We start from the raw sequence: 20404 nt of genomic DNA, 5'->3' as shown, positions 1-20404 counted from the left end.
ACAACACTACGATCATCTTGACATGCGTTCACGATACCTTGCACCTATTATTTTACTTTCAAGTCTCGTGTTTGCAGCTGATCCTGCTCCATGCACAGGAGAAGATGAAGAAGGATACTATGACTTGTCTCCACTGAGGTCCAAGTAAGTAGGTGATCGCCCAATTCAATTTCGAACTAGACATGTCTTGCTTTCATTTAATTAAACTCGAAAACAGCAAGGATTATAAATTCACTTCCGAAACCGGACGTGACTTCTCAATAAACGTATGCCAAGGCGTCAAATCCGAACTTTGGCATCCGCAGCAAGTCGACAAACTGGAGACGATTGGCGGATTCTTTAGGGCTGACCATGGAGATTTCTCCATTGGGTGAGCGATAATGATTTCCTTGGGCTCACTGATTCGTTAACACTGGTTAGAACGTACAACACGACCTTGAAGGTCAAGAATAAGCATCCAGTACTGGTATATGAACATGGGTCGACCTGCGCAAGTGCGACAAGCTTGAAGGCGTCAACTGTTATTCGGTGAGCGTTATACTTGTTGTTATTCGCAGCCATTTCTAATACGTCAACTCTTTGCTGGAATCATGCACCATGTTACATCTTCATGTGCGATAGATTCATCTGTGATCCTGCCGTGTTTGCTGTTGGATCTCCCGTCTTGGTAGCCCAATTACCACCAGAAGATGATCAGGCATGTGCCTTCTTCATCGAATGGAGGACTCACGTGAGTACACCTTTTCGACCTAGTTAGAAAGCGTACTTATGCTGTTGTTGATCTAGGTTGCATGTCCGACAGCAAAGAGTATTGGAGCAGGTGGATTCATCGCTGTGTTTGGTGCAATGTGAGTCAAAACATATATCTATTTTGTTGTCCAGGTTTCTGATCAAATATGGAATCATCTTCGACAATCACTGTCGACCTCGATATTTGTTACCTGTCCATCGTTCCCTGTGCTTTATTGTAGACTTCTAGCAGCGATCATGACATACCTTGTCGGAGCAACTCTGTACAACCGTTATGTCTTGGGCTATCGGGGCATCGACCAGCTACCTACTGTCTCTCCCCTTAATGCTTCCGCCTTCATGGATTGCTTTTACTTCATAAAAGACAATTTTGGCCCACGCAATGATGGGTTCGTCTCGAGCGCTCCCACAGGTCGTGGGGGATTCGGAAACGCCAACGGGGGATTTAGGCGTGGCAATGGGTTTGGAGGATTCGGAAATAACCCATCGGCACCTCCAAGAAGAGACGGCTTCCAAACACACTTTCAAGAAGAAACCGAGCGAGCGCCAATAATGGATCCGCGCTTTTCTCTCGACGATGACCAAGAATACGAGAGAAGAACTTCACTTGTTCCACCTGATGTGCCACAGAAAGATACGGCTCCAACTCCGCCTCGGTCTCCACGTTCCCAAAGCCCGAATATTGGTGGTGAATCGATCACAAGACCTACGGCTAGCAATAATCAGGGCGCGCCACCAAGCACTACCTCCTAAAATGTATTTCATGCTGTGTTATAGGGTTGAATAAATCTGCAAGGTTACCGGATTTGTTTGGGCGGCCACTTGCCAGATCATTTCTTTTAATCTTTTGACGTAGTTCGTTCCCCACTAAGGGGTAGCAGGCTGTGCGGCGCAAGCCAAGACTATTGGTGAGCGCTTCAGACCACTGTGCCTGGATGGCATGTATGCGTACACAACCGCTTCCACCTCCTATCAAAAGGGAAATGTATGTGATAATAACGTGCCTCATCCGATAACATGGATGTAAAAAGGTTTTTGCAGGTACCCGTCGTAACGTTGACACATAGTCAATCTTAGGTTTGTAGTTACGCTAGAAAAGGCCAATTAAAACCGATTGGCTGAAAAGTAAATATGGTCTTACAAACATTGGCGAGTATATGTTGAGCGTAAGCCAAGCGACACATACCCAGAGCATTATTTAAAGACCATTGTTCCAAAATATGTAGGAACATGTGATGACGGAGACTTCGTCATATGATCCCCGATAGTATTGGAATGGGTTATTGAATGTCAAATATGTGGACCTTTCCTTCGATCAAACTGCCGAGTTCTCGTGTTTGTAATACTGATGTCTCATATACAACCACGTTTGGAGATACGGGCGTTCATGAATTCGGACCAGGAAATGGTATGGCGAGATGGATATCTCATATCCCAGCTAAGGCCGAAAAAGATAAGAAGAAACACATTCAAACACATCTTGCGTACTTAGCAAAACTCTTTGATACTCTGAAGACATTCGAATCACGGCAGACGCCGACGATATATTCGGGATATTCGGTAATCTTCAACATGCTTTGAGATTAAAATCAGGCTCTCGAAAACAGGTTTGAAGATCCTTGGATATCTTTTCAGTCCCCTGCTTTTGGCGATGTTCCTGGCATACTCAGCATGCTTACCTACCTATGATCCGATAATACGGTTTAGCTAGGGGTACACCTGCTATAAATCACTGCGACAATGCCTCAAAATCCTCACCGCTCTCACCACTGAGCTCATTGATCCATTGTCATGCGCTTCTACGCTATCGCTGGTGTTCTTCTCGCCTTACTGCCTCTTGTTCCAGCCGCCACTCTCTCGGTGAAAGAGAGCGACTTGGAAGCTCGTGATAGTGATGTCTTCGTCGATACCAATGAATCTATATCTCTCGCCACAAACGACGGCAACTTTACTCCTGCCGGACCGGACGATGAACGACGTGTCTGTCCCAACGGGTACGGATACTGCCGTAGCTTTCCCGACATCTGCTGCCCTCTCGGCGGGCAATGCTGCGTTAATAGGCGCTGCTGTGCTCCGGGGTAAGTTTTTGAAGCAATATACAGTAGTACAGGCACCTTCTCACCAAGCTCTCGTAGCTACTACTGTGTCCTTACTTTCAGTGGCATCCGCTGCTGTCGCAATGGTCGTATCTGCAGTGCTTAAACCCCGGAACGGTGAGTCCCCGTTTATTGATTTTTAACCTCCTTGACGTCGTTTAGACAAGGTCGGTAAACCTATATGTATGGGATCCATAAGCTGGAGTAGTCTGAACTAGGGGGGTGCTGCAGCCAAACAAAAAAAAATACCTCCCGTGTGGTTTCTCATATCTACGTTATCTTTTCTCTTTTTTTTTTTGTTCAGTCCCGCATATTTGTGCTTGATTGAATGCACACAAATACACCAATTTTTGTAGTTTCAGCTGAATCGAATGGAATCAAACAACCTATAGCTATCTCCAGACCAACAGCACATAAGTCGGCCACGTAAGACACATATACCATAGTCACGCTGGACCTACGCGACGGAGCGGCAGACTGTCCACGCCAAACCTGCCACCCTCTTGCTCAGGAACCTTACTACCTTTGTCATGGGTGCGTAGATCCGCGGATAATTAGGGTATGCACCCCCGGAGATATCATACCTTTAGAGCTATATCCTCTATATCTTTCATGTTAGATTTGATCCGCTCAACTCATCTGTTGAATCACTTGTCTCTCCTATCAAAAAAATAACTCATGCGTTTGAATCCGATACTATAAATCCCCGCGATTCTTGTGTGTGTATATTTCTGGGTCCTGGAAATAACGATACATACACATTTAATTAGAATCACTCACAAAGCATTGATTTGTTCCTCTGGAGGCCTGATGAAGCAAAATGGAGCAACTTCACTGTGGAGTCGGTGATTCAGTTCAGCGATATAATACAGTGCTGGGTATGCGCACAAAGCCACACAGGTACAACTTTCTCTCCATTATATCTCATAATTTGTTTTATATATCCTAAGTATGCATTCCCAAACATACTTACCAGTCAGGTAGCATCTGGGACGCCACCGAGCAGCAAATAAACAGGAGGGCACGACCTTGTCGAACCATCTTATTCAATATACCTATAAGATTTATGTACTGAAATCGGTGTCTGTTAGTTTTATTTCTCCATCCCGCGTATATAAGGGTCTGACACATACACCCGCTTCTTACTTTCAATCCAGCCAGGATGTGTTCGCCATACTGTGGGATGCTGTGCTTTCCGCCCCCATAGCTCGCCCCGACTCACCGCTTCATTGAGCGCCTGGTCATCACATGAGGACTGGGCGCTCGGAACTAAAGTATTTAACATATCTACTCCCGATTTATACGTAGTAATATTTCTCTGGATGGTGATGTGAGTGGAGTCTAGAATATGTAAACGCCCGCAACAGCCTCCCCACTATTCATTTCGTAGGCTCGAAAAGGCTTCAGGTCTATTGATAGACCAACTGACAACTCACTAAAAGGACGTCAAGCGACTTCACAACTGCGTATACCCCACTTGTGCCAGGAAGCCATCACCCCCACGCCGTCAGATTGTATTGCTGGGCTGTGGCAAGTACAGTTGGTGTCTACCCTGTAATCGAGATTGATCATACCCCTATCATTTTGACCTATCCCATGAACACAGCACGCTAGACTTAATACGAATTGCTTGTCAAATTCCCACTATTTGGGCAAGTCATTGCGGCCAAGTGCATGTATGCGTCTGTAAGGGATTCATCGGAACATGTACATGAGTTTTAATTCGACCATGCTCCACATTGCATGGGGGCGGACAACTGTAAACAACTAGCGGTATATAAATCACAGAGTGAACGTACCAAGTTCTTCAGTGCCTCTCACTCAAATTACTACTACACTTAAACATGAGGACCTCTACCTTTTTCTCATTCGTCTTCTTCATCTTTTCTGCTTTCATTGCCGTAGCTTATGCTATACCCGAGCCTATTGAGGCCGAGTCAATCGTAGCCCGCGCCGACGATGGCCATGGCCACTGCTGGGATAAGCCCGGTTGGTACAAGTGTGGCAATTATGGATACTGCTGCAAGAAAGACCAAACTTGCTGCGGTGATAACAAATGCTGCAACCACGGGTAAGCTCGCCCATCTTTATGTTGTTCAACTAGAACTAGTACTAACAGTAGTTTCGTAGGTACAAGTGTTATAAGAACGACAAGGGTGGCGAGTGGGTTTGCAAGAGTGGGCACTAGTAAACGCGCGGAGCACGGTGCACTGTAAGGCGGCTCATCCCATCACTAAAACATCGTATTTACCCGAGTTTCCCAGGATCCAGGCTCACACAAACCTCTTGAAATCTTACCCACCTCGTACTATCCTTGGGCTCATGATCAAATACTGTTCTCGTTGATGATTTTTTTGTGTCTGATTGGGGAGGATCCTTGGCTCATTACTTGTATTCGAGTTGACGTGATTACAAGAACATTTGTTTAAGTTTGAGAAAATAATTCTACTTGATAAAAAAAAATGCACTCTTGAAATCGAAGGACTGGTTGGCAGCTTGGGCTTTGTTTTGTTCTGGTGGTTTTCGGAGCGGGCGTGATCGGCAATATGGCCAAGACCGAAGCAGCTCTAAATATAGCACACCAGTTGACTCTGACGCCTCTGACATATGTAACAGTTCAGTATTGAGCGCTCCCTTTGTTCAGCCGCCCCGAGTTGGGCGGTCATAGTCATTCATTACATCATGCACAGCTGCATAGTTTGCGTAGGCTCCTGATACGCCATTTTAGTGATCCCTCCAAGTCTAAATATCGTGACGGTCCATTCAGTTCACGTTTATACATTTATACGTACAAGAACTATGTACACAATTAACGATAGCGCAAAAAATCAAAACATAAAATCAAGAAGAAAAAAGTCCATTGAACAATTACTTGCCAAACTTTAACCGCCTTCCCAATCCACCAACGCTAATCTTGGGCATGGGTATCATCTCCATCAATCCACGCCCGGCGTCCGAGCCCGCAGTTTTCCACTTGTTCCAGTCCATCACGTCCTTGACGGACCGAGTGACGTCTTCCGTCCATGGGACATCCGCCTTTTCGCCGTACAAGCATACCCGTACTCGACCAAACTCGCTATCGATCACGAATTCGTCCCCGGTCCATTTTTCCGGTGCATTGGTATCGTACCCCGAGCGAAGGAGGTCGCCTATAAAGTACACCGTACTCGATTCGGACGATTCGTGTGTTGCGGCTGGGAGGTTGGGGTGGGAGAGAATGGAGGGCGTGGATGCTGAACGCTGATGCTGTAGTTGCTTAGGCTGGCTCGTGGGCGTAATTGAGCCCCCGGACATGCTCCGCGTGGACGCGGGGGGAGAGACAGGAGGAAGAGTTTCTTGAGCGGGTGTCTCGACTTGAAGCGCGGATTCCTCTACAGGGTCAGAGGATGAAATAGCAGGCGGCGAAGCTGGAAGGGGGATGTTCGCAGGGTCCATGGACACGGGCGTAACGAGACTTTCTAGCCTAGCCGAGAGAGCACCTGGAGCCGGCGGCGAAACAGGGGCTGCCGGCGGAGCAGGTGAGACCGAGCGTGGGGGTAATGGTGGACCGGCGGGAGAAGCTAAGCCCAAGCTAGAGGTTACGCCTGCTGAATTTGAACTCGAAGTTAAACCTAACTTGGCCCTTACGGGGGATTCGTCGGGAATAGGTGGCCTGGCAATTGGAGGCTCCGACGGCGAGAGTACGACCGACTGGGACCGTAAACTGGGCGGAAGAACGACGTCGGATGGGACTCGCAATGTGCCCATAAACGACATGGGTAGATGAACCTGGACATTCCCAGTCGTGGACCTCGCAAAAAGTTTGATTGGGCTTCGGTGAGCCCCACCTGACGCAGGTGGCTATAAATAAATGACGTGATAAGAACTCCAAGAATGATACGCTGGAGAATTGAATTAAAAACGTACAAAAGTCACTGCCACATCCTCATCTCGCGAAACCGTCTCGATCCATGCGCGAGGGCCGCCCCAGACCCTGATAACTGCGTCGATCTTTCCACGAGGGGTCAGCAACTTCAAGTTGGGCGGCACCGATGGAGTAGAGGGGGATGACGATGACGAGACGCTTGTTGCCTGGGTTGAGGGGTCGGAAACTTCTGTGCCGCCGTCCGAGGTGGTATCTCCGTCGTCGCTGCCGAGGCTAAACGATCGGTGCAGAGTGGGAGCAGGAAGAGCAGTGTTGATGTTCCATGAGCCCGTTATATCCGCTTTTTCTCGCTTTATCGTCAGATAGTTTGACGCCGGGGCTGAGAATGGCGATGACGGTCGAGCGCCGGGTGATCGTGGGGGCGGGAGAGGTAGGCCGAGCGAGTTGTGTGGGTCTACAGGTGTGTACGCCGGTAAAGAGAGCGTCGGGGTACTTATCTACTCGACCAAGGCTATCAATAACCCCCACCTGGGCTCATTCAAATACTACCCACCGTTCTCGGTCCACGCGGAGATTTGAATTCTTCCGAGTCTATGATCACCATCGTGTATGGCTGCGGGGACTGCGGATACGCGTTTGTTTGGGAAAGTGAGTTTTAAGTCTAAAATGCACGTAGACAGGTGACTGTGATTGCACGTACCAGGCCACCTCTGTCTTTACTCGCCTTGAACCCACGAGGCCAACGTCAAGCCACAATCGCCCGGCGCTAGGGAGTGGGGCGGCCGTTGGTAAATCTAGACCCGGGTCCGGATAAAGGCGTTAGGCGCCCAGGGGCGGAAGACGTTTATGGTACTTTGGTGCCTGTCTGTCATGTTAAAAATCTACAAATTTAGCAGGAAGAAAGGTGGTGCAACACAAGTCTTATCGTATGAACCTTTGGCACGATTTACTGATAGTTCTCTTTGCAATTATTTTAATTGAGAGTCCGGCATTGTAATCTCGGATGCAGAAATCGAGTTGGCGAACAAACACTTTATAGACATAATTCATAATCTTCCTGGTTCAGGACTAGAGTAGGGAAGGGAGGTAATCCGGCTCGCATTCAGCAACTCACCTGATAGAGACGCGATCATTCTGCAAGCTTTTTCTCTTTAGAGACAAGGTGAAACAGTAGTGTTATGTATAACTGAAGGGGGTACAAGTCTACCCCCCCCTCCTCCGTCAGTCGTCCCAGACTCGCCGAAAGAGAGCCTGGTCTACCTGACTAGGCCTTCCAGTGTCATTGCTCATACTGGGAGTATCAACACTGACATACTTCGACTCTCTTTGTATATTATCACATTGCGAATCAAGCACAGCATATATATGACCGACCTATTCATAAGACCAATTAATGTACTAGACCAGAAGCAAAATGGTATGTATTATATAGGATAGATGAATTTCATACCCGCCTTTATGCACTGGTAAAAAACAATATGCTCTGATTACCTACAATCGGCCGACTTTACCCTCAACATCATTCGTTCTAGAGTATCAATTTCAGTACAGATCCGAAGTTGCTTCATAATTAAACAATAAATTTCTGATTGGTATGCGTGTTTTACAATCTCAATCTAATTCCGAATCCCTCTGGCTGCAAACATCTGAACACATACAATCATAATTAAGCAAGTTGGTAGCAAGCAGACCAATTTTTTCCAAACAGTGCATTCTCCCAATCCAAATGAATGGAACCATTGGGAGAAAACTTGGCGACCGTGTTTCCCCGAGCAACGATGTGGTGTAGAGAAGGAGGAATCTATAGAATTAGGTGAGACTCACGATCATGGACCCATCCGTCTTCCCTCATTTTCAAAGTTACATAGAATTGGGCCTTGAATTCCGATGAAAATGCCTACATGCACGGTGTAAATGCAAAGTACCTGGAGTTTGGACGCTGAACTGAGATTTACTAATGAATTCCTGGGAAAGTGTACCCGAGATTGTGCAAATCCTCTGTGGCTGTCCCGTATTTGGATGGTTTTGTCGTGCGAGCCCAATACTACGTGTCTCCCGTTGGGTGTAAAAGTCACAGAAGAAACCTGATCACTATGCCCGCACAATGGGCCGACGTTCTTTAGTCCATTTGGACATCCCAGATTGTGATGGTTTTACCATCGCCTCCTGAAACAACGTGAGAACGATCAGGAGACCAAGCTATCGAAATGACAACATGGGTATGGCCAATAAATGGAGGGCTTGAAGGGCAGCCATCGCTCACCCTCCAAGCACCAACAGTTTTATCATTAGACGCCGACGCAATGTAATTCGAATCAGGCGAGTAGGAAACAAAATTGACCGACTCGGTGTGTTCTTCAAGTGAGCGTACGATGGGCTGCCCTGTTTCCGGGTCCCATATTTTCAATAAAATAGCACCATGACCGCAGAGAATTTTGGCGCCGTCAGGCGAGTATTGAAGGAATGTAATCGGACCGGCCTCTTGCACAGGCAACGTAAGTAATAGCTGTCCTAGAATGGTATCCCATATGCATATTTTACCATTGCTGGATCCCGAAACAACTTGATCGCCATTAGGGGAGCATGTTAGTGATATGACTTGCCCAATTCGACCTGAAAGTAAGTGAAGTAGTTTATGATCATGGTTTGTGTCCCAAATTCGTATTGTTTGATCAGTTCATCCTGAGGCCACGCGGGAATTTCCATTGGGCAGGAATACCACCAATTCAACGACATCGGTGTACCCTTGCAGCGGGTCAATGAATAGGTGGGCACCGAGTACACTCCATATACATAGTGTGTTATCTGTGGAATCCGTTTCAATAAATAGACCGTTGGGTGAGCAAGCGATGGACATGATTGAATTGGTGTGACTTCTAGAATGCGTTGGACTTCCCTGGTTGAATTGGGAGTCCCATGTATGAAGGTTACCATCCCCTGTTATTGGAAAACCTCGATCGACCCCTGATACTCGGGCGCCTTGGTGCTCGGATTCCAGTGTATGCATACGGCATGTTTAAACTCGGCTAACCGTAGAGTTTCATATCGCAATTAGCTTGCGCTGATAGGCAGACAAGTGCTATAGTTTGACTTTACTGGCGTCCAGCGTGTTGATTATATGCCGTAAGCGCCATCTGCTTACGTACACACGTACCTCTGGAGAAGAACACAGTGGCCAAGGGTGTCAATGCTCTCCCGTGATTTGTAGATGTCATAATGTGCGTATATAGGATACTCAGAAGCTGGGTAATTACGCTGGTATCTGTGGATATACTTGTGAAATGTTAAGGAGGATAATCGACATGCAGTCCAAGAAGCGGGTTTCGTACGGGCTGGTAACTAGTACTCCCCCAAGATAATGAAAATAGGCCCAGGGAAATGAGCCACAGTACGTCATTCAACCGTAAGAGTGAGAATTACTTAGACGTAAAATCGCCACGCGTTATATGACAAGCAAAATCCTCCCAGCAGTTCCATGAATCCGCATCCCCAGCTCATCCCTGCGTGCCGTCAAGGCGCAGACTCTATTTTCCTGGCTGTGGATACTCGAAAAAATGTGGGCATCATGTGGATTTCTGGTATTCTTTCGAGGCTTACCGTGTTGCCTGATATCATCCAATGTCATATTCTTTGCGTACTTGCATGCCTCGTGTCTACATATAGTAAGTTACGTAGTTGGCACCCATTTCGTTCTCCGCACGAGTATATAATCCGCACTGTTGCACTCGAGTTCTCTCGCCAATTTGCTGCCTCACTAATCAAGAAATACGCTCGGTCAGACAATCTCATCACAAGCGGCGTTTAAGCAAACTTTGCCGACGCTTAGATAACTCAGTAAGAGCCATTCATCCTGGCAGAAACACCCATTGCTTAATCATATCTCACTAAACCCAGTACTAGATATATACACACACTATCACATCCCATCCAAACATCTAGAAAGTACCACAAGCCGCATACACTCACACGTGACCTCCACATCCAAATACCTCCTCGGACATCGGGTTCCACCCCAATCACATCATCGGTATTCCGTTTATACATCATCTCGGCTGTTGCGGCCGCATCATAACAATCACTCATCCCCCCCAAGCTCCGATTTTACAAAGCAAAACCAAATTGGATGATCACTCGTTCGTTTATAACCCTCGCTCATAGGACGTCATCTATCCCTCGACTACCACCTGCCACTCGATCGCCACTTCGGTTTTTCCCGCTGGCTTCATTGTTTGCGACTACTTCTTCTGGACCTACCGCTCAACAGAAACTAAACATGACTGTGCAAGATACTGTGAATAACGCTATTACTACCAAGGTTTGTCCCTTCCTTAGTTTACGATACTCTGTGGAGCTCATGCGGATTGGGGGGAGATAGGACGGCAAGAAGAAGATTGCGATCTTCAGCAAAACCTACTGCCCCTACTGCCGCAAGGCCAAGAGCAGAATCAACACCTATGTCAGTAACTTGGCGGTGAACGAAAAGGATCAAGTCGAGGTGGTGATTCTCGAGTATGTTTCTTCTCTTCCTCGCTGCTCATGTGTTAACTCGTGATACGTAGACTCGACGAGCTCGAAGATGGAGGAGCAATCCAGAACCACTTGCAAGAAAAGACAAACCAGAGGACAGTTCCGAACATCTTTATTGGTAAGTTTTCTTTGTTGTCGGATGGAATGAGAGGCGTGGGAACTGATGATCCCATAGCTGAGAAACATATCGGTGGATCGAGCGACTTGGAAGGATACAAGGATGCAGATATCAAAAAGTTGTTGTTCGGAACTGCAGCTTCATGAATAGATGGACCTAAATTGTAGCCACTTAATCGTAATAAATGCGGATGATCAGATGAATCGGTTGAGACAGGGTTCTGTTGTCGATCTTAAAAAAGGAAACTAAGCGATTGGTCTCCCACGAGAGAATTAAATAACCGAAATCTATAGCAGTGCAGCAAAAAAAAGTTACATGCATTCTTTTCAGTGTCACTTGGACTCGGACTCGTACTTGGCAATGAGCTTGTCAATATCGAATCGAGGATCATCGGGGTCGGTGATCACTTGGAAAATCAGGATGAGTAAAGAACGAAATGAACGAATAAACAATAGGGTGGGAACTTACGGTTAGACAAGCTGGAGTCTTTCTTCCTCTGCCATGCCTCTTTCGCCTGCTTGATCAAATGCTCATGTTTCACCTCCTGCTCGTGTGCCCGTTCGTTGTCAAGTCGAGTTTGGAGAGTCCGTCGGTGGAAGATTCCGTACAGGATTCCGCCCCCAAGTGCACTGTATCGCACCACCTTGTTTTCGTATACGATTATTATCCAGGATAATGGCGCATAGGCATACAACTACTCACGTTCACAACAGGACTCGCCATAATTCCAAACCGAAAATCAAACTTTTAATGCGTCCGTTCCCGAACCGAATGGGAATCTATCGAGTCCAGCCATCCATCAGAATAAATAGCAGCTTTTTTATGGAGAATAAATTCCCCCAGTCTTGACTCACAGACAAGGATTGGGGTTACACACAGGCACGTACTGGTCAAGCACGAATCGGCGGGAACCGGTTAGGGTCTGACCCATGGCGCTTAGCTCGCTGGATTGCAAATTCACATTGGGCGCGTCGCGTTCAGGACCACGACAAAGTAATTGAGAGTAATCCCAGTATGCCTCGTTCAGATAACTCGCCTGTTCCGTATGACGAGGAGGAAGATGCCGAGATGGACGGAGAGAATGCGAACAAGGTTGTCAACGAGGTCAGCTGATTGTCTTTGTTTATTTCGAGTCTTGCACTCACGGCCGAGCTCCAGGAATATAAAATCTGGTCTGTTAATTCGAGGTTATTTACTGGCTTTTGGGTTGACCGTGGAACAGGAAAAAGAACGCTCCGTACTTGTACGACACACTCATCACACATGCGCTAGACTGGCCAACTCTTACATGTGAATGGTTCCCTGACACAGAATGGTGCGCTGTCCTCTCCCCTGTCCAACATCACACCCCAACTAACACCCGACCAGCCCACCAGACAAACCATACTCAATCTCTCGCCTCCTCCTCGGAACACACACATCCCGCCAAAGCAAAGACTACCTCCAAATCACCACAGTCCACATCCCCAAACGAGTCTCATCCACCTCGGACTCGCTCAGTCGCGAGAACTATGACGAAGACAGCGGAGAACTCCATACTACCTCTGCTGGCCCCGCACCCAGGATTCAAATCACGCAGAGAATGCTGCACGATGGCGAAATAAACCGTGCGCGATATATGCCTCAGAACCCGAATATACTGGCCACCAAGTCGGTTTCGGGTCGGGTGTTTATATATGACCGGACTAAGCATCCTTCCGAGCCTGATTCGGATGCTATGCGTCCGGATGTGACGCTCGTTGGGCAGACGATGGAAGGGTATGGGCTTGGATGGAGCAAGTGCTGGGAGGGACATGTCTTGAGTAGTGGAGAAGACACGACCGTCTGTCACTGGGATGTTCAGGCGGGTTATTCAAAGAGTGGCAGTGGGGTCGAGCCGGTAGATGTGTTCAGAGGCCACGGGAGCGTTGTCGGGGTGAGTTTTACGAGGGGATTGAATCAATAGGGACTGATGAGGCGTCCAGGATGTGAGTTGGCACGCGACGCATCAGAATGTGTTTGCGAGTGTCGGAGATGACAAGCAGTTGTTCATGTGAGTTCTTCGCTCCTTTTTGCATTCGAGTTCTGACGTTTAGCTCGAATGTCCCATCAACCGCACCTCCAAATGAACTAAAACTGAAAAATACCAGCTGGGACACACGCGACCCAGCACGCACAAAACCAAAACAACGCGTAACAGCACATGACCGGGAGATTCTCGCGGTCTCGTTCTGTCCAAGCAACGAGAACCTCATCCTTACCGGCTCAAGCGACAAAGTACGTCTCCCATTCATTCTCTTACTCGCATAGTCACTTACATCCCCACCACCTCAGACAATCGGAATATGGGACACCCGCACACTTTCGCACCGACTCCACTCGCTCGAATCTCACAGGGACGAAGTGCTTCAGCTCTCCTGGTCCCCAACCTCGCCCACCGTCCTCGCATCCGCCTCGTCCGATCGCCGAGTCCACATCTGGGACCTCTCGCGCATAGGAGAAGAACAGTCCCCCGACGACGCTGAAGACGGCCCGCCCGAACTCATGTTCATTCACGGAGGACACACCGGACGGCCGACCGACGTGTGTTGGTGTCCTGGGCCTGTCGACGCGAGCAAAGCGGAAGGCGGAAAGGGAGGCGGTGGGGGCGAGTTGAGCGGGTGGGAAGTGGCGAGTGCGGCGGAGGATAATGTGCTCATGGTTTGGAGTATGAGTGCGAATATCTGGGCTGGCGAGGGAAAGACGGTGGATGAAGAAGAGTTGGAGGTCGAGGATGATTAGTGGGTTGTGCGGTTGGTGTGTGCATTGGCTCGCAAGGTGTAAAATGTGTTTTTATGGGGGTTTTGTATTCCGAGAGTGGGTATAGTAAAAGTACATGTGCAAAAGCAGGACAAGTTAGAGGAAGAACAGACGAACCTGGAGCAACAGTTAGGTTATGACGTTTCGGCAAAGACGTAAAATAGACTCACAAGTTCGAACATCACTGAGTTACCACGAAGCACATGTCAGGCGAGTTGCCTATATCAGATCTTAAAGACCAACTCACCTCCACCAAACACAACGAACATAACCGCAGTCAAGGCTGTATACCCAAGCGGGCTCTTTTTCGCCAGTCGGTCTCTGTAGGACGCACGAGGTACCGTCTTTCCAGCACGTGCATTCTGCGCATAGCGTGCGTTTTTGGTTTTGATATCGTGTGCAGTCGGCTTTTATCCTAGTCTCAGCACCAAGCCAACTTGCCAATTTAAAGGGCGATGCCCACCATTTTAATGTGTATCTATGGGAGTAAGGAGCGAGTACTAGTAGGTAGGAAAAAGGACCTCGTTTAAATGTACCAAGTGTGGTGGTGGTAGTGGTGGTGATACGTAGAGTGATGTGTACTCGGAGTACGTGTCAAATAGCTAGAAGTGTGTAGATATTTTGGTAGAGACGTGGCAATATGGGCCGTTCTTTCGAATTGGTCGATCAGTTGTTGATAGATGAGTCAGCTGGAAGAAGCGCCGTGGCGGGTGGCTGCGCTAGAGTATGGTACAGGTGTGTATGAGAGTGGAAGTTTTGAATCGTTTATTGTTTATTGGCTAATTTATGTTACTCTGAATTACTTGAAGCTATATCAAGCAGTGAACAACATGTGTAATATATCAATGCAGGCTGACCTTATCAGATTTGTTGTGCGGTACACGCTAATCCCGTGATGTCAACATTGGTGCGCACCGTGACGAGTAACTGTACTTAATATTTCTACTGAGGTGTTGAAATAATCTGGAGTACTCTGTGGCAGGGCGAATGGGCGCTGTGCTGAAAAGAGATGGAGAGTCATGAGGCTGTCCTGATGGGGAATTTGTGCACAAGCAATCTTTGTTATTGCCTAGACTCTAAATTCGTATACTGATCTCGACTCCGGAGCCAAATGGTCCGAATCTAGTGTGTTCACCCTTCCTCCCTCTCATGACATCACAAAAGAATACCCAAGGATGTAGCTGGAAGACTGTCCGAGTTATGGGGCTGATATTTTTTTGGCGACAGTAGACTATTACCTGAGCGTAACTACCCTGACCGCGGTGTATTCTTGTTCCGACTCCTGTCGCATACGATGTGTCGTCACTTGTTTGCAGTTGAGCACACTCTCTTACCGCGCAATAGAACAATGACTCGGATCATCCATGCGAGTGTGACATACTGTATTCGTAAGGGGGAATTTTACCAATTTGCCGCAGCAGTTCGCGCGCCCTTCAAGTTCGAGCCTATCCTTGTTTTGATTATTCCCGTTCAGCGAAGACCATCAAGAATCGACAGCAATTAAAACTTTACCAAGATAATATCAATGTGGTTTAGGTTAAGGCGTTTCGTATACACCTTTGTTCCGGATCCAGCGTTGGAGAGCTTATACCAACGATTGCGTTGTTTCTTGTTATCGCACTTAAGGTTATCGCGGGGTCCAGTCTTTCTGTTGCGCAGTAATGAGAGTTTGTGCGTAGTTGGGCTCACACAAGCCATGGATACGGTTAGAAAATTAATTCAAGTTATTTCTGGAACATCGTCTGTGTTTACGTCAGAAGGTTCCTAAATGGAGATGTGGCGGAAACGATTCGGGTGGCACATTGTAATTTCATGAGTTATAAAACGTCGGATAAACCGTGCTGCTTTTGGGAGTAACACGTCGATGGGCGCGTAGTGTATTGCTCGCACACGTACGGTTTAGTTAGCGATCGTGATGTCATTCTTGTCAGGCTCGCTAAGTAATGAACAAAGTGATGCGCGTCCCAATGGGCGGGTGAGACCCGAGAAAACAGGGTGGCGGGCTGTCAGTTAGTTCGTCCCTCGCGTACTCAGGATCCTGTCTAAGCAATAATGTGACCATGGGCTTCATTTGATGCATTACAGGACAGGCTATTATTTGCCTCCAGGCTTAGCCCTGAATCCCGATCGGACTGAGGTCGCCCAGACGCTCGACTGCTTTTCTCTTCACAAGAGATTCTTGTGTACTCGGTATGCGTGACAGCTAGCTGGTATAGATTTGGGCGAGCAGAAAGAGAGAGCTGGTCATTATGATCAATGTTTGCCATGAATCAAAGTGGTCTGGACTTTGTTCTTCGCCGCAATCTATCACTGTCGGTAGAGGTGTGACACAGTCGTCTTTCAGAGTATTGGGCCATTTTCCTGTTTGCTCCGAGAGCATGAGAGCTGGTCAATCTCCCGGGGATCATAGAACAAAGTTAGACTGAGCGTGAGTACACTCAAATGGAGATCCGTGAATGAGAAAACAGAGTCGTGTCGCGGGTAATACACATCCCTTCCAGAAGTAAGTGAACTCGATGGACGTCTTGCCCCTACAATCTCTTTGTTCTCTCAGCCTGTAAACCACCAAAGCGGGGATTGGATGTCAGTCCGGGGTTGATGGGCCCCAGTACTCGAGGGTCACGTTCGTTCTGGAAAGAGACTAATACCCATGTTTTGCCAAGATACCGAATAAATCTCAAAATGTGAGAAAATTCGATCAAACGTCTGGGGCGAGATACCTCAAGAGGGTCACAGACCCAAACACCCGGTTTGTAACGGTTCCCCTGTGTATCCCTTAGTCAGCTGATCAGTGGCTTGCTGCTTGATTTGATCCTGGGGATTTGACTTGGCGATCGATCAATTTGTCCAACTTCTTCATAAACTTGAAATGAAAGCTACCGTACCTGAACGGGCAGCTGGGACGATGATATGGTAGCCAATATTCCGAGTTTCTCCCACATAGGCAAACTATTCCAGCCACTCCACGGATAGTTGGAAACCCGTAACGACGGATACCAGAGAATCTTTTATTTGTTACGAGCATTGGCGAACAATCCCGCACTCGAGTGCAGTCGACCTTGATCAAGATCCCCACACAGCCCATGCTTAGCCTTTCAATCAACACCCTACGTCACTCAGCGCCCAGTCGTGAGAAGTAAATGCTTGTTCAATCCTTTTTCGATGCTGATCCCTCAAGTGAAGCTGTCATAAGGGACGTAGCCAGGTTGTATTATCATACTCGATGACGAGGGTTCAATTTTTTGTGTGGGCTTGACAAACTATTCTCGGACACCGTTACTTCGCGGGGCATAGTGAAATAACTTAACATTATATGACCTACCGTCCAAGAACGGATATGCAGGCTAGTCGCCAACCTTGCAGAGCCTAAATATGCAGACTAGACCACCGGAATAATGTGTATTGAGGCTCCGGCCCCATGGCGGGTGATACTGATGACAAAGGATTGCTCAGGCCCAACAAATACAATTAACACTTGGTCTCGAACACGATCTATAAACAGTAAACTCTTTAATTCAAGTGGATATTCTCTATTCTTGTTGTTTTCCTTAGTCCGGAATCGTATGTCACTCTGAGGTGCAAATGTTCCCCGGCCTTGGCCGCTTGAGAATAACACGAGCGTTACTACATCGCGTGGGATCTTATTGACACCGAATATTCGTCGCTTGCTGATTCTACCTTTCTCTGATAGAAAATACAGCCATATGGGTCTCTGGGAGTTGATCGATATCCAGAGGAATGATGGAATATGGTCATATGATTCAGCCTTCCACCTCGACTCAGGACCAAGCTACGTAGCTAATTAGAAGAAATTGAGTGGTTTGAGAATTCTTCCAGCTTCCGCCGATACAGACAACCTGTTTTTTTTTTCGCGGCGTTTTCTTCCGAGACCGGGCTTTGAACCTCCGCGAGTGTAAATTCACCCAAGTTTAGGTAGCCGCGATGACTGAATACAATTATCAATCTACATAGCGCACCTGAGGCTCCTTGACGCCAAATCTCGACTGACACAATAAACAGCTACCCATACACGTCGGCAGTCATACTCTAGAAGTTTGTTTTGCCAAGCTGCAAATATGGTCAAACAGTCCCCCAAGACAATTACTTTGTCGTCCCGCTCATGGCTGGTGCGAACTTCCCGATGTGTCTCTGGTGTACATGGGCTGCTTTATCCTCGCGTTCCTGGCTCGTGTAGATTGCGATGTTGGACGTACTCACATGGCTCGGTGCTGGCATCCTGAGGCTCAAGCATTGCTCGCGCGAACAGTCTCGCCTCCAAGCGACGTTACCCTGCATACGAGCTTGGTGCGCGGGCTCCGATCGCTATTTGTGCCTCGACTCCGAGACAATATGCTCCCGGAGATTGAACTCGGTAGATCGCAGCTAAAGCCCATCATACCTTATATGCTGATAGGTGAGCAGGGCCAGTGCTCCTGTATAGCCGTTGCGCTAACTATCCAACCATACTATACAGCCCTATATCATACGGTGAGTATAGCGAGGGAATATGGGCTGTACCGTATATCCCATTCACCTTCCAATACTATACTATGCGGTGGGAGTCGGGGGCTGTGAATTATTTTTAGGCCATTAGACGGATGTTGCAATGGAATATTGAGGCAGACCGTAGTGCATAGCGAGAAATCAATCCTTTTATTCAGTCGTTCAGACATTTACAGGCTAATCCAGTTACAACAAACAATACATCCGAGACCCAGGCGAAATTGTCCGTCGCCTTCAGTCTGTTTGCTCCTTTGAGCTTTCACGTGCTCCGCCCATCGTTTAGAGGCCCAAGATCTTGATCAAGGCAGTCAACTTGGCGGTGAGCAAGAGCTGGAGGTTGAGCACCAAGCTGTTCGATCGTGATGTGAGTTCGTGTGTACAGCAGGCAATAGTATCTACTTACGCGAGCTTGATCTGGAGGAGGATGGAGACCGACAGTTTGACCAAGACGTTGACGAGCGCGACGAGGATGGCATCGATAGAGGCGAAGATGCTGAGGTAGACAGTGAGGCCAAGCTTGACAACCCACTTGCCGCATGCAGTTGCGATTTTCTTCGTAGTTCGTTGACAGTCAGTATCCAGAGAGTAAGAAATAGGCTATATCGGTGCTTACAACGATGATGCTAACTACTAGCTTCACAATGACAGCCAACTTGACATCGATGGTGCCGGTGAGCTTGGCGATGATGTCGATGCACACTTGGATGTCGGCGACGATCTTGGCAACGATGGGCTTGCAGTCGCAGTCCTTAGTGTCATAGCATTTGTCTGCACAACAGAACTCAGGTTAGACGAGCCAAAGTCAAAGGTAAGAAATAGACCACTGACTGAGGAGGTCAATATCGACATCGAGCTTGACATCGAGGTCGAGCAGCGCTTGGTGGCACTGGTCGCTCACATCGGTGCGAGCGACGAGCATGTTGCTCGGTTTGCTAGTCCCAGCGACCGCAAGGGCGGCGGGAGCAGGAGCGGGAGCAGCGCACGTGAGCATGCTGAATGAGAGCATGAACAGCGCAAACGCGGCGAGGCGGGAGAAAGTGGACTTGAACTGCATGGTGATGGGAGCGGTAAAAGTGGATGGGCGGCGAAGAGCTGAGAGTGGGCAGTAGACAGGAGACCTGTGCTGTCGAGACTGAACCAACTCAAGGGCTGTTTATATAGTCCTTGCGCCGGTTGTATGCATACCATGGAATCCTATAGGCAAAAGACGACTTAGTCGGATAGCTTGACCGTCTCGGCGCATCGCGTCCCCGCAAAGCTCAGTTAGTCTCAAATGTCATTTACTTCCTCACCAAACTCTCAACAATAAATCAATGTTCTTACATAGAAGGTCTCAAGTCTAGAGCTCGACGCCGACGGCAGAATATGACGTCTTAGCTTTCTCGGGTTTTTTCAATAGACCTAGCCTTGGCTTTCATTTCTCGACAATGGTGGTTTGCTCAAATGAGGCAAAAGAATACCATTTGGGTCCCTATTAGGGCCTGGGCGTGACCCTAACTAAGTTACAAGCCAGGGAAGCTGCTTCTATCTATATAAGCTTGACTCAAACAACTCAAACCGTGGGTTGATTTCCGTGCGTCCGGCTCATGAGGAACTTATACAAACACTCGACTCTTAACGTCTTGTTTGCGGGCACAACTCAATTACCGTGACATGAATAAACCATGGTGTCACAAGTTCCTATCTGTCACTGATGGAAGCTTATTAGTTATCGAATGATATGCCGATCGCCCTCCAGGATATTGGAGCGCTTAATTGAGGAAGCCC

The 20404-nt window shown here is 47.8% G+C and overlaps 8 protein-coding genes across 8 annotated transcripts; 4 read left to right on the top strand and 4 right to left on the bottom strand.

Annotated features, from left to right (window-relative positions):
• Positions 1 to 22: 22 nt before the first annotated feature.
• Positions 23 to 1503, top strand: RhiXN_09573 (autophagy-related protein 27; the record flags this gene model as incomplete). Its single annotated transcript, XM_043329389.1, has 6 exons — positions 23 to 144; positions 218 to 370; positions 421 to 528; positions 622 to 730; positions 787 to 848; positions 972 to 1503. 6 exons carry the CDS (start codon positions 23 to 25, stop codon positions 1501 to 1503), a joined length of 1086 nt encoding a protein of 361 aa, XP_043182223.1.
• A 1038-nt stretch (positions 1504 to 2541) lies between these two features.
• RhiXN_09572 (uncharacterized protein) lies at positions 2542 to 3021 on the top strand (the record flags this gene model as incomplete). The annotated part of the gene is made up of 4 exons (XM_043329388.1): positions 2542 to 2758; positions 2811 to 2828; positions 2886 to 2963; positions 3014 to 3021. The coding sequence occupies 4 exons, from the start codon at positions 2542 to 2544 to the stop codon at positions 3019 to 3021; spliced, it is 321 nt and encodes a 106-aa protein (XP_043182222.1).
• A 2693-nt stretch (positions 3022 to 5714) lies between these two features.
• RhiXN_09571 (uncharacterized protein) lies at positions 5715 to 7315 on the bottom strand (the record flags this gene model as incomplete). The annotated part of the gene is made up of 3 exons (XM_043329387.1): positions 5715 to 6686; positions 6753 to 7208; positions 7265 to 7315. The coding sequence occupies 3 exons, from the start codon at positions 7313 to 7315 to the stop codon at positions 5715 to 5717; spliced, it is 1479 nt and encodes a 492-aa protein (XP_043182221.1).
• Positions 7316 to 8830: 1515 nt separating this feature from the next.
• On the bottom strand, positions 8831 to 9285 carry RhiXN_09570 (WD40 repeat-like protein; the record flags this gene model as incomplete). The annotated part of the gene is made up of 2 exons (XM_043329386.1): positions 8831 to 9190; positions 9253 to 9285. 2 exons carry the CDS (start codon positions 9283 to 9285, stop codon positions 8831 to 8833), a joined length of 393 nt encoding a protein of 130 aa, XP_043182220.1.
• Positions 9286 to 10834: 1549 nt separating this feature from the next.
• RhiXN_09569 (monothiol glutaredoxin) lies at positions 10835 to 11502 on the top strand (the record flags this gene model as incomplete). The annotated part of the gene is made up of 4 exons (XM_043329385.1): positions 10835 to 11026; positions 11087 to 11220; positions 11271 to 11356; positions 11414 to 11502. 4 exons carry the CDS (start codon positions 10835 to 10837, stop codon positions 11500 to 11502), a joined length of 501 nt encoding a protein of 166 aa, XP_043182219.1.
• A 186-nt stretch (positions 11503 to 11688) lies between these two features.
• Positions 11689 to 12079, bottom strand: RhiXN_09568 (ATP synthase E chain domain-containing protein; the record flags this gene model as incomplete). The annotated part of the gene is made up of 3 exons (XM_043329384.1): positions 11689 to 11762; positions 11825 to 11999; positions 12059 to 12079. The coding sequence occupies 3 exons, from the start codon at positions 12077 to 12079 to the stop codon at positions 11689 to 11691; spliced, it is 270 nt and encodes an 89-aa protein (XP_043182218.1).
• Positions 12080 to 12370: 291 nt separating this feature from the next.
• RhiXN_09567 (histone acetyltransferase type B subunit 2) lies at positions 12371 to 14116 on the top strand (the record flags this gene model as incomplete). Its single annotated transcript, XM_043329383.1, has 7 exons — positions 12371 to 12460; positions 12515 to 12528; positions 12579 to 12671; positions 12725 to 13271; positions 13321 to 13388; positions 13432 to 13612; positions 13670 to 14116. The coding sequence occupies 7 exons, from the start codon at positions 12371 to 12373 to the stop codon at positions 14114 to 14116; spliced, it is 1440 nt and encodes a 479-aa protein (XP_043182217.1).
• Positions 14117 to 18916: 4800 nt separating this feature from the next.
• On the bottom strand, positions 18917 to 19691 carry RhiXN_09566 (uncharacterized protein; the record flags this gene model as incomplete). Its single annotated transcript, XM_043329382.1, has 4 exons — positions 18917 to 18986; positions 19041 to 19189; positions 19251 to 19405; positions 19466 to 19691. 4 exons carry the CDS (start codon positions 19689 to 19691, stop codon positions 18917 to 18919), a joined length of 600 nt encoding a protein of 199 aa, XP_043182216.1.
• Between the last annotated feature and the right edge of the window lie 713 nt (positions 19692 to 20404).

Source organism: Rhizoctonia solani, chromosome 8 (assembly GCF_016906535.1).
Source record: "Rhizoctonia solani chromosome 8, complete sequence".
Lineage (NCBI taxonomy): Eukaryota > Fungi > Basidiomycota > Agaricomycetes > Cantharellales > Ceratobasidiaceae > Rhizoctonia > Rhizoctonia solani.
This window is presented reverse-complemented; position numbering and strand designations above follow the sequence as displayed.